Here is a 14,580-nt window from a genome sequence, read left to right as displayed (position 1 = left end):
AAGGTATCGATCCTGAAACACAGTCTGTAACCTCCAGCCTCTGCAGCTGAGCGCACTCTTTTTGCCAGCAGTGCTCCTGCACTGGGGTACAGACATGCAAAAATTGGGGGGAACATTAGAAAGGGGAATGGGGACTAAAACCTCAAGGCAGAACTCTCCCACAAACGTGAACCCCCTCTTTTCCAGTGAGGAGAAGTAATGCTCACTTAGCAGCAAAGATTCACCCTCACCGAGGACGGTTTTCTCTCCTCGAAGAGGTACAATCAGTTCATATCTGACACGGGGAAACACCCAGCTCAGGCAGCAATGCTTAAATATTAATGTTGCTATGATATTCTATATCGTATTTCTAAAACAGGCTGCAGAGTGCAAAAGAACATAAGTTGCAATAAATCTGAATTTTTGAACATTCAGTAGAGAAAATTGTGCAAAGCAAGGGAACCCAGTCCCAAAACATCATCCTTGAAAAAAATCCTATTCCTCTCAGTTCTGTGGAGAGCAGCAAAATCAAGATCACAACTCAAGGCAATTTTAGTGCTATAAAATATTTGGGACAAAAATGATTGCAGCAAAGATTTTCTGACATATTACTTACACATCACCGATTAGATAAAATTTATAATCTTTGTAATTCCACTCTGGAGGTCTTGGTCCTGCTTATTTCTGTGGGGGACATGTGGAGGGGAGTTATCCTGCCTGCACGTACACAAACCCTGTACTCGGCGCAGCTGCATCACAGTTGTGGAATATCCCTATTACAAGTGAAAATTAAAACCTATAAAATAATATGGAGATTATAAAAATTGCATTTAAACTGATAAGAGCTTTACTGATTTACTGACAATGAAAATATATAGCATTTTTTTGGTAAGAACATTTATCAACACATGGCAACCCTGGACTAAGTTGACATGTAAAATGATCAAAATGGATTATGAAATTTCTTCCATTCACGTCTATTGATTTTAGTTCTGATAAAATTCATCAGCGTGCAAAGGAACACTTGAGACTGCCATTTCCAACCCCCCCAAAATCCAGGCCAATTGGCTGGCTGTGATTTTAGTACGAGATGGCAGTGCAGAATACCTCACCCTGTGTGTCAGTGGCGAGCACACACAGCTCCTACATCCCAAGAATGCTAAGTGCTGCATTAACTCCCAATTTTCACTTCTAAACTATGAAGCACTAAATTCTGAGCTGAAATGGGAAAGCATGGACAAAATTATGTTATGTTTATGAAGAAGCATCTATCTGAACATTCTCCCCTTAAAAATAAACTTTTTCAAGGATAATCAAAGTTATTTTTGTAACTGCCATAACAAACTGCCAGTGAAGGGACCATTTTTAATCAGTTTTATTGATTCATGCTTTCAGTTCTTGCTCAGTTAAAAACAAGGCACATTAAATACATCCTCTTATTGCTCTATAAATGCATGCGGCTCATTGTGTATATCAAAAGTAATAAATAATGGCAGTAAAAGACCAAGACAGTTATAAAAATGACTACCCAACCTCAAACACAGTATTTAACAGTTCAGTCTAGAACAGGAACCTCACAAAATACCTAAGTGCCATGTGTAAAACAGGCAATGCATATACATGTGTGCACATACATACACACGTGTTTGTACACACATATATAAACACACTGCATGTACATGCATACCCTCCCCTCCAGGCATGCAGTTTATTTTAAATCCAAAATATTACCACATCCAGTAATCCAACTCCCACCTCAAAGACAAAAAAAAAAAAAAAAAAAAGCAACAACAACAACAACAAAACATAAAAAAAAAAAACAAACAAAACAAAACCACCCAAAGCAAACCAGAACACCAACCCCCACAAAAACCCCAAAACACATTACTGGTTTTCCACCATAGCAATGCAAGACGGTGACACCGTACAACGCTTTCTACAGTACATTCACATGAAAAGAAAATAAACCAAACAAACCAAATCCAACATTCCTGAAAAGATGTGAGGTGATAAATAAATATTTCTAGATTTTTCCAAGTACAGATTTAGCTGTTTTAAGTAACACATGCAATCTTTACACAGGGTGGTCATACAAGATCTTGCTATGGCATACAAAGAGAAGAGAAGCATGACAATAAAGTGCCTAAGATGCAAAGCAAATTCCTATCGGAGGACACACATTTAGCCAGAAAAATCCCACAGCCTCATCCTGTATGCATTACCAAAACAAGAGAACAAGGAGCATACTTTGGGTGCAAAGCAGAAAGTCCTGGCTTCACAGGTAAACTTTTATTATTGATTCTTAACAGTGCCACTGATAAAGGAGAATTTTTCTTTGTAAATGCTGCAGATATTTTACTTTATGTGGCCTGGAAGAGGTCTCCTTACTTATGTTTTCTTCTTTGTTTTCTCCTTATTGTTAGTAGCAGAATCCTAAGCCCCTTCCGTCCTGACCTTCCTCACTGAACCCAAACAACCTGTGTATCCTACATTCATTCTCCCCAGTTCTACAGGGTATGTAAAATTTGTTGCTCTCTTTTCATCTGAAGAGGGGTTTGCCGATATGACGCTGTGCACAACATTACATACTTCACCTGAATATACTGGAACATAATTCAAAAGAGAAAAGTTTGCAGGACCACAGAAACAAAACCCTTTGTCCATAAAATAATTCTTACATTACCAAACATGCTAAGTCCTCAGTCACCCAGACCATGCCTTGCCAGCACAGGACTCTAAGCAAAAAAGCCACAACTGCGAATAACACCATCATTTTGGTAAAAGGCAGGGTCAAAGAAAAATCTAATGTGCAAAAACCATCTGAAAGGCATTTTATCGAAGACTGTCTCCTTCACTCCAGATTTTACAAATTGGGCAGAAATATAACCATTTACTGAATTTTAAATGAGGCTTGCCCTTTTTTTTTTCTTTTATCTACCATTTTTAGCACCTGAATTTATAATTTTTTTTAAAGGACTGCCTCTCCAGCCAAACACAACCTCAGCACTTAGTACGCGCCATATGAACACTCCTCAGCATCTCCATTTTGTGTATATAATCGTCTTCCCCTTCAAAATATCAAAGCAATCCTTGCTGTTCAGTCCTGTACTGTTATTTTCCATTAGTGAAAGTGGTGACACTGGTTAAAATAGATTAGATTTTACAGAAGTAGAGAACCTAACACCTCAGAACTGCAGCTTTAAGTTGTAAATTGGTACTTAAAAAACACAACAGAAGGACAAATTCATCAATAAACCATTCTTGTGTTTTTCCCTTCCTTGTTCTACATCAGGCAGGAGTCTTCCACCTGATCTTGACCCTAGTCGATCCAACAACAGAAAGGCAAACAGACAGACACAACACCACTGAAAACAGCTCAAGTGATGATCTTATTTCCCCCTCCTCCTCCCCCCCAATTTATCTGCTGAAAAATAGCCCTTTCACTTTTACAGACGATTTAGTGTAATGCAAAACAAGTTTGATTGTTTCACTCTGTGTTTGAGCATTTTTAAATGAAGAATTAAGACCATCATGCTATTGAAACCTGCCATATTCTACAGATCATCAGGGTTTGTCCAAAACTGAAAACAATATGAAGCCTTTTACAGCATAAACCAACACCTGTTAGACTACGCTATTTATTAAAGGAAGCCTATTTTTATTAATATGGGAGAAAGGAAAGCTGTCCCCATGCTTTTAAATAAATTATTAGCTTGGGTGATTAATCAAGATGTCTTGTAGTTTTCCAGCTTCATACTGCCAGTATTTTTGTCTGGCCAAGTACTGGTACCACTGAAATAACAGCACTTGGAAGAGCAAAACCAGCCACGTACAGAACCTCACAATAGTTCTTCGCAACTGCTGCCTCAGGAAGTGTCAGTCTTGATCCTTTTGTGTTATTATCTCCAATCCAGATCACCAGCTTTCCCTGTCTCACTTTTGATCAGCAGAGATCAACAACTTTTAAACACTAAATGTGTATTCACAAAACTCAATGCAATGCATTTAAAGGCAGGATGCACTTTCTGAGCATTGTTTTCTCTGAAGGTAAAGGTGATATAGAAGTTAATGAATGAGGCAGTATGTGCACATGCACTTGTGTGTGCACCCAAATCTTTCTAACCTGTATTCCTGAACTCTTGTTAATGAACTCCTGTGTCTAAAGAATACCCAATCCAAAAGGCCACATACTGGAGTATTAAGAGCTGCACAGAAAACCATTAATAATAAGGAAAACAAACGCACCAATATATTTTTGTAAGAGCTACACCCATGGACAGACGCCAGTCATCTGGAACAAGCAAGGCCAGTCAGAAACACTGGAATGTTTTTTAGCAGAGATGCATCTCCATTAGCCATGGCTGTGAGCAGACGTTGCGTTTGAACTCACAGTCCACCACCGCTCCGGTCCACTGGAATCCCCACACGCCGATGCAGATTCTCCTCGGCAGTCTTCATGAGCACAGCCAGCCGGCTTCCAGACACGTAGCCCTTCTGAATAGCACTCATGAGCTTAGGAGACAAGAGGGAGAGCACTCTGTTAATTCCTTTGCAAGGCAAAGAAGAGAGGCAGAGGGTACAGCACTTCATGAAAGGCCTCAGCAAGCAGCCAGAGTGATAGCAACCAACACCAGTCCGCAGGCAGACACCACCAACCCCTGCTGCCCATATGGCTTATGGGACATGGAACCCCGGCAGAGCTATGCAGGTTGGTGCTATTGGCTTCCCTGCACAAGAGGCAGACAGGCACTGCTGTGTGTCCCACCCAAGGGCCACCAGCAGGAGACACCCACACAGCTCCACTCTGAACAATGGCAGAGTTCATTGTTTTGTCCAAGAGCCATTAGCAAGTGTTAATGAATACACAGAACTGATTTTTCCATATATACAGCAAAACTGCTGTATGGTTTCTGAGCTCATTTACATTTCCCTGAAATACCAGTGAAAGTTTTGGCCAGGCATGGGTGGCGGAAAAAGCAGAAGTACCAAATATGATCCACTTGGAAGTAACGGTGCAAGCGACAGTCAACCCCAGGGTTTTTGCATATAAGAATGGAGGATAACCCATCCACTTCAGAGGTGGTTTGTTGGTTTTTTTTATAGTATCTGAAAGATGTAACTAATAGAACCCTATTCCTGATCCACCACTGATCCTAGACCATACCCTCTTTCATTTATATGCCCTTCTTTGTAGAGACAGCACACTTGACTTCCACAATTCTTTCAAATCCAAGTTCCTTTACAGACTTTTAAAACTAATTTGCCTTTAAGTCCTGGAAACTGGACTTGGCTCTGTTTTAACGAACACACACTAGTGCTAAGATTTTAGTTAATTCTTCTTTATCCCCTGGATAAAGCAAGCATTAGACTTGAAATTACATGCAGCCAGCTTGTCAAAAACTACTATGGAAAGCAATTGGCACTTACAAAATGCAATTTCTTACTCCCATCCGGTGCTGAGAATCCTTCAGATTTCTTCCCTTCCACAAAAAAATCTATTAATTATATCTGCAGCTGGACCTATGCAAATGTGGCATCAACCCTGTCAAAACAGGAATTAGTACCTGGAGGGAAGAAGGTCAGAGGGAAACTCTGTGCTTTGCAGACCCAGATGAGGGTGGAAAAACCTCCCTGCACTTTGAAGGCGGTTACTGACCCTGTGCAGTCCTGAGGCAAGGCAGATGATGGAGTTGGGAAGGAGAGGACCAACAGCAGGAAGAACAGTAGCGACAGCCAGCAAGGGAAGCCCATGATCACCTGGAATTTGTGTTTCCCATCACCTACCACCCCACTTCCAGAGTGATCTCTACACACAGCAAGGGAAGTCCCAAGAGGACAGGCCCTGCTCTCACCCATGCACACTGCCTGGCAATACACTCTGCTATCAGTCCTGAGTCTGTCTGGACTAACTATACTGCTATGTAGGAGAAGCTAGTAGCCACAGAGATACAGAATTTTACAGCAGTAACTGTGAAACTATACCAACTACAGTCTATATGGCATGCTTTTTGGGGGAAGTAACCATAAAACGGTGGTTGCTGATGGCTGATCCCCTGACACTGCCATGAAAAGAAGAGTATCTGATAAGTGGGTTGGTGAGGATCAGAAAGGAAATCTGCTGTTGGGAAAAAAGCCTCTTCCTGATTTAACAAGGTTTTTGACTTTGCATACCAAAACTAGCTCCCAAGTTAGTCACTCCTTCCCTGAGCATAAATGACAGCACCACTAAGAAAACAGTCACTGCCATAGGACAGCACCATGTGCACACAAACACCATCAGTGCTCTGCCTTCCTGTCATGTGGAACAACCCCTTTGTGCTCCTGATCAACACAGGCTGCTTTCTCTCTGTGAAAAACCTGTAGGCATCAGTGCCTGACAGGATCGGTGCTCACCAGACTGTTACTGGAGTGACAGGAGTGACATGGGCACCTGCAGTTGGTCAAAGGAAGTGCTTGGGACTGCTCTGCTCCCTCTGCAGAGCTGCGCTGCCACCCTGGTACGCTGTGTTCCTATATTCTAATATAAATGTCCACAAATATTTGCACACAGTTTTCCATAAGCATCCTGTGGTAAAATGCAATTACTTTAAAGTTTTCAGAAAGCAAACACAAAAGCATTGGGGGCTGACATAACAGATCCATTAAAAAAAAAATTAAACAAACATTTAATGTATTTTGTTCCTTCCATGGCAACCTCCTGTTAATTTTATTAGCACACTTCATCCTAGGCACTCAGCTGTGCAGGAGCAACCTGTGTGTTGCTCCCTGCCCCCCCGGGAAGGAGGTGCACAGGCACAAGTGATCCTTACTGCAGTGCCAGTCACCAGTATTAAATATTCCAACTGTGAAATGCATAGGAGAAGCCAGTAGCTACAGTTACAGAGTTTTACAACAGTACCTTTGAAACTATACCAAAACAGTGGCTTGCCTTTCACATTTTACAGATACAATGCCTTAGGGCACACAACCCCAACTGAGGCTTTTTAGCGCAGGGCAGCAAAAAAATCCAACAAGCCACCAAAAATCCACCGCAGACATAATTACAAGTTGTTCCAAATTTGTAACCACAGTGTATCCAAACTAGCCACATCATAGCTTAACACAGCCCTTACAGTGAAAGGTGAGCTCCCCCTATCCATTAAAAGTTTTCACATGCAGAGGGGTGTAAAAGGGAGACCCTTTTCAATAGCCAGAAAACCAGCTGTGATTTTCTCTTTTATATGAATCCGTAAGCATGAATTCCCAAAGCCATTGTTTGTCTTCTGCCACCACTGTCTGTTGGAGTTCTTTTTTGACCCTTCCCCCAAGTGAATTTCAGTTACCCAGCTAAATTGCTGCATTTTAGGCAAATAAATAGTCCCTTTTTCTAATGCTGGACACAACCTGTGAAAATTTTCTGCATTTAGATTCAACAATGCTGCTCTTATCTACAGCTCATCTCAAGAGAGACAATTACCATTTCCTCTGCCTTGATCTTGTTTGTTTAACTTGACACAGTGAAGAAAAGGCTGACATTGACCAAAATCCCCAGCATGAATTTATCTCATGTTCGGCATTCATCATTGCCACCATGCAGGGAAGACATGGCAGTCACTTAAAATACCACACCAAGGAAGACTCCACAAAAACAACACTGACTGGCAAACAGCATATGCACGAGAGACTGGGCAAACAAACATTTCCATAGTACCCTTCGCTTTATTTTAAAGTCCCGCAAAAGGCAGGTGCATGGGTTGTCAATGTAACATCTTCCATACAAACTGAGGTACCCTTATTCCACCTAGGACTTAAACCAGGGTTATAGGTTTATATATAAACTATGTTTTAGCTGCAAGCTCATTCTTTAAAATAGGCAAAATAGTTTAGAAACTACTAATCAATTAACACACCAAGATAAATGTCAGTGTGCCCAACTGTGCCATATACCTTCCAATGGACAGTTTTATCATTTTGATTATACTTAAACAGCACTTCTGTAGGATAAAGGGCAAAATTCAGGTCTGTACTGCAGTACACTTTGTAAATTGGAACTGGTTTTGGGGTCTTATTATTTCTGCACATGAAAAAAAAAATCCTTGAATTTCAAAGCTGCTTGAGGATGGTTGTGTGTGTCACTCACCTTGTGATCTGGCAAACAGCATCAACACTATAGCGTTTACTCAAGTAACACTCACCTAGTCTCCAATCCAGCCCTTAAGCAGAGGGGAAAAAAGTTAAATACTTACACCTTCGTTAAAGTTACAGCTTCTCTCGTAACAAAGAGACGCCTACCTGCAGAAACTCATTGAGCTCAACCTGTCCATTTTTGTTCAGATCCACTTCATTTAGAATATCATGAAGAGTATTTTCAGCAATTTGCACACTGATGCTCTAGACAAATAAAAGCACAGAAGTACATCAGCTGCATTGTTCAGTACTATTTATGCCACACTCTCAAATTTAGATAAGAAACTTAAAAAGGAAACCAAAAGAACACAGGGAAACATTACCTCCAAGACACGCTGCACATCCAGTATAGTAATAAATCCTTTCTTGTCCTTGTCAAACATGCGGAATCGCTTCTTGTATCTGCAAGATAAGGATTATCAGTGGGAAAAACCGCACTCAGAAGAATGACAGGTATTAATTCCCAGCAGCATAGGGAACTCTTTTACTTTACTCACCTCTCAATATCTGAAGGCACTAGACTGATTTCAGAGCTGTCTCTTAATTGATCTGATTTTACTTTGTAGCCCATTTCATAATAGAGAAATTTCTTAGCAGCTTCAAGTTCCTCCTACAAGAAAAAAAGAAAAACTGTGTATCTGAGGAATAGGGAGCTTTCACACAATTATTTTTAATGTATTATTTAGTAGTTTCTTCCACTTAACTAGAATTTATCTAAGGTCAAAAAATTAAGCAGATGGTACCTGAGAAATATTAAAAAAACCCAACTTACTCTTAGGAACTTTTTAGTCTTGAAAAGAGGTATCAAGACTAGTAAAGACTTCTAATTACCGTGTAAATGCTTTAAGGACTATACACTGCCTTCAGTCACACATGGTGTATCTACCTGTTTCATGACAAATGGCAGATGCAGTTCAGACCTACAAAATGCCATTTAACTCACAGCTGATATCTTAGTGCAAGGTTTCACCTAACTGTCTCAAATCAGCAAGCAAAAAAATCAGGAGGCTCAAAACCAAGCAGGTTCTTTTATGTTTTAAACTAGTTTTCTGGATGGTAGTAAAACTGATTTGTTATCTGAAAGTTCAGTGGAAGGTCTTCCATAGCCAGTTTTTTAGTAAGTGATAAGCACCTGACACACATACAGTACTGTAGAGCAGAATTCCTTCTACAGCAATGGGTGCATCAAACACAGTTCTAAGAGTGATACAAGCATTTGCTATGCAGGCAGCAATATTAAATAGTACACATCGCAGAATGGCCGCAGCAGCAGTAAAAGATTCCTTAGGCACGTACACATAAGCCACTTAATCTAGCAAAGCCTTGTTTGTGAAGGGGTACTACTCTTACATAATTCAATACAAGCACAGAAATTAGCCTTAAAGTCCCAAACCAACAAAGACTTATTTAATGGTCTTACTGTAAAATCTAAATTAAAGCATGCTCGTCTGGATAGGCATTGAATTGCCTCGTCCATCAAGTCAAAATACAACACAGGCAAGATTGCTGTAAAAATGTAGCACTTCAAAATGGCCAAGACTGGTTACAGAAGAAATGCTCAGTAACTCAGTGGAACTTTAGCCTCACTTGAAAGAGAAGGAGACTTTCCCAAAAGAAAGCCCAGCAGACATTTGGGGAATGTAGAGACTGTCATGCTGGCATTAGGGTACTCAGGCAAACATAGATGGTTTTGCCAGTCCTACAGGTGCATGCGGTACGTATTAATTTTCATTCCTGCAGGTTACAGTGAGAATATAATTACAGCTTAACTCCCCAACTATGGCTGCTGGAGCTAAGGCTGTCCATCCAACCCTAACATCATGCTAGTTTCAAACTCTTTGCTTTATAAGCTTCCCATTTTCCAATCTATTTTTATGAAAGAATAGATACAGCTTTCTTTAATACAGTAAATTATTATATAAGCAAATCTTGTTTGGTAAGTGTGGGATACCTGTAAGTTCAGTCAAACACCTCCAACTATGAGGTTGTTTAATGTACACGCACAAAAGCAATGCAGCTCACATCGGTGACATGATGGTAGCCCTATCTTTATGCACTCCTGTGGGGAGGCTTTAGGACCACAGCAGGTCTCTGGCTAGAGGATTCAAATGAGCTCCTTCCAGAATGTTAATCACACTTCTACCTTGCTAAAGGGTTTCATGAACAGTCTGAAGGAAACTTCCCATCTCCTTTGGAGTGGAAGAGCTAGGTGAGCATTTACAGGTTCTTTTTGTCTCAGAGTAAAAGAAGTCCCAAACCACGGGTCCCATTTGGTTACAGCACTTGTTGCGCTGCCTCTCCTCCACCATACTCGGGGCAGCATTACACATGCAACCTCTTTTTGTGACAACAGAAAGAATTGATAATCATAACTTACATGACATGATGGTTCAGTAGGGGCAAGATTCATGTCAGTAAGTGGGATGTCTACATCTAAGCTTAGATCTCCATGGATCCAAGGTACTCCTGTCAGTTTGTGAAGATCTAAGCAGGGTTGTAGGGTGCAGTTCATTACAGCAAATGCCTTCATTAGGGTAAGTGATCTTTACTACAGAGCAGGCACACAGAAACCAGCTTAGACAAAGACAGCGTCTTATCAGGACTGCAAGTAACAGTAAGATGAGTCCCACACGGTTTGTCTGGGCACAGACCCACTCTGGGCAAAGGAAGGTAACAATGACCTTAAACATTAATTTAAGACAAAGAATCATGCAAACTCAGTATCATCACTTCTCAAAATACACAGCAGACAAAAAAGAGTGACACATATTATAAGATCCTCCTTTTCTGAGGCAGATCTATTGAAAAGTGTCAGTAAACAAAATTATTGTACAGGAATAGGATAGTAATGCCAAGTCTGCTTTCATTTTTAAAGTTGGGGAACAACAGGACACAGATCTTCACTTTCCCCTCCACCCCCCAGCCAATGCCAACTCATTTCACAGCTATTTTGATAAAGTCTTTATAGTGAAATATGCCAAGTGAATCATTCTCTTGGGAAGAAAGCATCACTTGAAGTTTTCTATTCAACTAATTTAGATCGTTAACATGGAAACTACTTAAGAAGAACAAAACAGTTTCAGATGAAAAAGGCCCTTTGTACCTTTTTTTTCTGCTCACTCCAGTTAAGTTCTTTTCCCATTATATCTACGATTCTTGGCAGGGCTTCCTCTGCAGCCTGCACATTCAGAAAGGCCAAGCGAGTACGTCGGGAAACCATATCCACTGCTGTGCGAGCATACTCTTTGACACCATAGACAACCTAGAACAATAAGAGAAGGGGAAAAAATGCAGATGAGAAAGAAAATGGGCACTGTCAGAAATTACATTTAGCATCACAAGCCTTCCTGCTAGGTTGGCTATACAAAATAAACTTGTTCCCACCCAAGCAGGCAGAGTGTTCAAAATGCTTGGGGCATTTTATAAAGCAACATAAAATCTTCCTTGGGACATTTTATAAAATCTACCTGGCATCAAACATGTATATATGAAATAAAAAATAGACACTATATAGTTACAAATGTTTAATTTTTAAAAAATACATTAATATGTGTATATACAAACAAAAATAAAGCATGCTCCAGAGAAGGAGAAAAACAAGAACAGGAAAAAGTCTGTATCTGACCAAAGGAGAAGGCTTATGGAGATGTTTTACAGAGCAAGACCGACCTGCTCTAAAACCTGCTTATCCCAAGAAGAGAAGTGAGAACATCACGTAGTTTTTCCACATACCTCAGCTTCAATATAAGGAAATTCAGACACAAGACGCTTTCCAACAATAGGCCATCTCTTTCCTGTAACTTGGGCTATTTTGGCGACCTCAAAAGCCTTGTCGCCATATGTCGAAGCTAGATGCTGAGCCACCTATGGAGTTGAAAACAAATTCAATAGGCTTTTGAAAGCACATCAAATGCACACATTTTTCTTGTCAATTCTCTTGTCAACAGTAACAAACAGGCTGAAGAGGGTATTAGATTTTGATTGTGTGGGAGGAAACTATTTGTGTTGAGAATGGGTTAGGCCAGCACTGACACCACTATGTATGTATCAGTGTAACTGTGACTAATGATGCTCCAACTCTTCTGCTGCGCTGTGATCATCCCTGAGGTACAGACTTTTTTGGGCTCAAAGGAAGACAGATCCTAGGATGTTGTAACATTTTAAAGCAGGAAACAGTCAAAATTAGGAGGAAGGAAAAAGGGAAGAAAAGAACAATTACTACATTTTTCTTCCCCAGCTAGATAATAAGCTCTTATCAGGTTTAACAGACCTTTAAACAAGTTATTCTGGTATTAGATTTAATGGAAAAACAAAACCCTCCAACAAAAAAATATCAGAGCATCAACAGACACCATGACTCACCTCACTTTCAAGTCCATAGTCTTGGACCAACCTAATGTAGAGAGTGGGACTCCAGTCCTCAGCCCCTTGCAGCTGCAGTCCAAGAGTTTTACTGGAACCTGCCTTCAAATTGTGTGCCTCAACAGCTGCATCAATGGCGTCCTTCGCCATGGCACGGTAGGTTGTCCACTTCCCACCTGTAACCACACATTTACTCCTTTATTTGGGGAAAGCAAGGGGAACACCAAGTTGGTATATACTATATATATTTTGTAGATCACATCACTCTTATTAGCTTGCTTCAATAAGCCAGTCATACTACTACTGGCAGATGATTATCTGGCTATAGGAGCATGAAGAATTGTCCTGTAACAAGGAAAGGTTTTGAATAAAAGACACTGGGTAAACCCAACAACGCTATACTTTAAGAGAAACTCCTACTTTAAGAGTACCTGCTATTGTGACAAGGCCACTATTACTAATGGCAACAACATGATTCCGGCATATCGACTGTGTGTCTTTGGAGTTGGGGTCTGTGACCAGAGGACGAATGCCACTCCATGCTGCCAGTACGTCTCCTCTTCTCACTGTCCGGAACAAAAGATCAGCTAATCAGCCACGAACTGATGGGTATTTACCTCGTGTCACTCCTGTGGTCTTTGTGGCATTGCCTCTAAGTACATATTCACTGTGAAACAAGGACTGCACCACACCATGCTTGTTAGCTGAGCAACAAAAAAAAATCTGGAGATGATCCTCCAATGTAATGGAATAAACTGGGCTACAGAACTAAAATCAGCACTGTCCTGAGCAGTATCAGTAATATTCTCTAGCCCAAAACAAAGTCAGAGAGGTCTGTTTTTCACACTGGTTAAAAATCCAACAGAACAGAGATATCCTGGTAACTGATCAATCAAGAGAGATTCAACTGTCAAACTCAATCACCGCCTCAAAAAAAACCCCAATGCTGTTCCTGCTTCCTGTCCAGTTACAAGTATATCCCTAAAGCCAGCCCTGACTTCTTGGTAAACTTGGAAGAAGAGAGCCTGAAGGCATCAGGTAGTCACAAAAGCCCTTAGCAGTTGTAGGAAAATACCCTAGCCTCTGAAAGTCTCTTAAAATATATATATATATATATACACACACACACATATATATACATAAAAGAAAATGAAACCAACAGATTTTAATGAAATTAATTCTGTTGCTTATTAAACTTGCAACAGAAAAACTGGCCAATTTGCTTTATGCTGGAGCCTTTGGAACATTTTTTTTTTAATACAACTTTCAAATAAATGATAATTAAAAATCAGTAAAAGGGTGTAAAAATATCCCCCAAAGAACACAAAATAGATTTCAGAAATCAATGGTGCTCTGCCAGCATGTTTAACCTGCCAAAATGAAGTGTTAATCACAGAAATAAGATACCATATTACGTTTATAAACTAATGAAACTAGAAAAAGCAGCATGCGTGACACTATAATTAAACAGTTGGAACTCATCCAAGCCTGTGTAAGTTGATAACCCTGGCACTGTCTCTGGCAGCTAAAAGGCAGGTCTGCAGCAAGTTGATATGGCCAGCACAGTTGTTAATTCAATAACAAGCAATCTATAAACACTGCTAATTGCATATGTGAAAAACAGCGCGCACCTAGGTAGGTTTCATTCAAAAGAATTAACCACTTCATAATGTACTTCTGTAAAATACCTTACAAAATCTCTGTCTTACCCACATTCTTACCTTTACCAGCTATGCTGCTGGCCCACCACACATACCTATATTGACTTCTAGTCACGAAGCCTAAAGGTACATTTCCTGAGGACTTCTTCTGAAGTTCACACAACACAGGTCAATCAATTATCCACTTCAGAAAACAAATAATGTAGCATTTCCAATCTCTGGACAGCAAGTTTTCCTAAATCTAAGGATGCTGCAATGCTCCTCCTAACCAAGTACTTTTCAGATTTATTTTAATGCTGCTATACAACAGAAATACAGAAGTACAATTGTTTTCACAAAATAAAAGTAAAAAATCACTAAGAAAGAAAAAACCCTCTCTCCTGTAAATCAGCATCAAGTCAAAGCAGGCTAG

At 40.2% G+C, this 14,580-nt stretch overlaps 1 protein-coding gene across 2 annotated transcripts in view; it reads right to left on the bottom strand.

Moving 5' to 3' along the window:
* Positions 1 to 1,981: 1,981 nt before the first annotated feature.
* GPD2 (glycerol-3-phosphate dehydrogenase 2) overlaps positions 1,982 to 14,580 on the bottom strand; it is a 66,772-nt gene continuing 54,173 nt past the window's right edge. The window contains exons 10-17 of one of the 2 annotated variants that reach the window (XM_062637830.1): positions 12,939 to 13,073; positions 12,508 to 12,683; positions 11,878 to 12,009; positions 11,249 to 11,407; positions 8,643 to 8,755; positions 8,469 to 8,547; positions 8,251 to 8,349; positions 1,982 to 4,491 (exon numbers count right to left, since the gene is read on the bottom strand). In XM_062637830.1, the coding sequence (XP_062493814.1) occupies positions 4,366 to 4,491; positions 8,251 to 8,349; positions 8,469 to 8,547; positions 8,643 to 8,755; positions 11,249 to 11,407; positions 11,878 to 12,009; positions 12,508 to 12,683; positions 12,939 to 13,073 (1,019 nt within the window). In that variant the 3' untranslated portion in view covers positions 1,982 to 4,365. The remainder of the gene's footprint in view (positions 4,492 to 8,250; positions 8,350 to 8,468; positions 8,548 to 8,642; positions 8,756 to 11,248; positions 11,408 to 11,877; positions 12,010 to 12,507; positions 12,684 to 12,938; positions 13,074 to 14,580) is intronic. The other variant, XM_062637831.1, reaches the window with a different exon arrangement.

This window comes from Pezoporus occidentalis, unplaced genomic scaffold, assembly GCF_034315485.1.
Source record: "Pezoporus occidentalis ecotype Australia unplaced genomic scaffold, CSIRO_AGI_Poc_V1 ctg54, whole genome shotgun sequence".
In the NCBI taxonomy this organism is placed as follows: domain Eukaryota; kingdom Metazoa; phylum Chordata; class Aves; order Psittaciformes; family Psittacidae; genus Pezoporus; species Pezoporus occidentalis.
The sequence above is the reverse complement of the archived record's forward strand: the minus strand, read 5'-3'. Positions and strand labels throughout refer to the sequence as shown.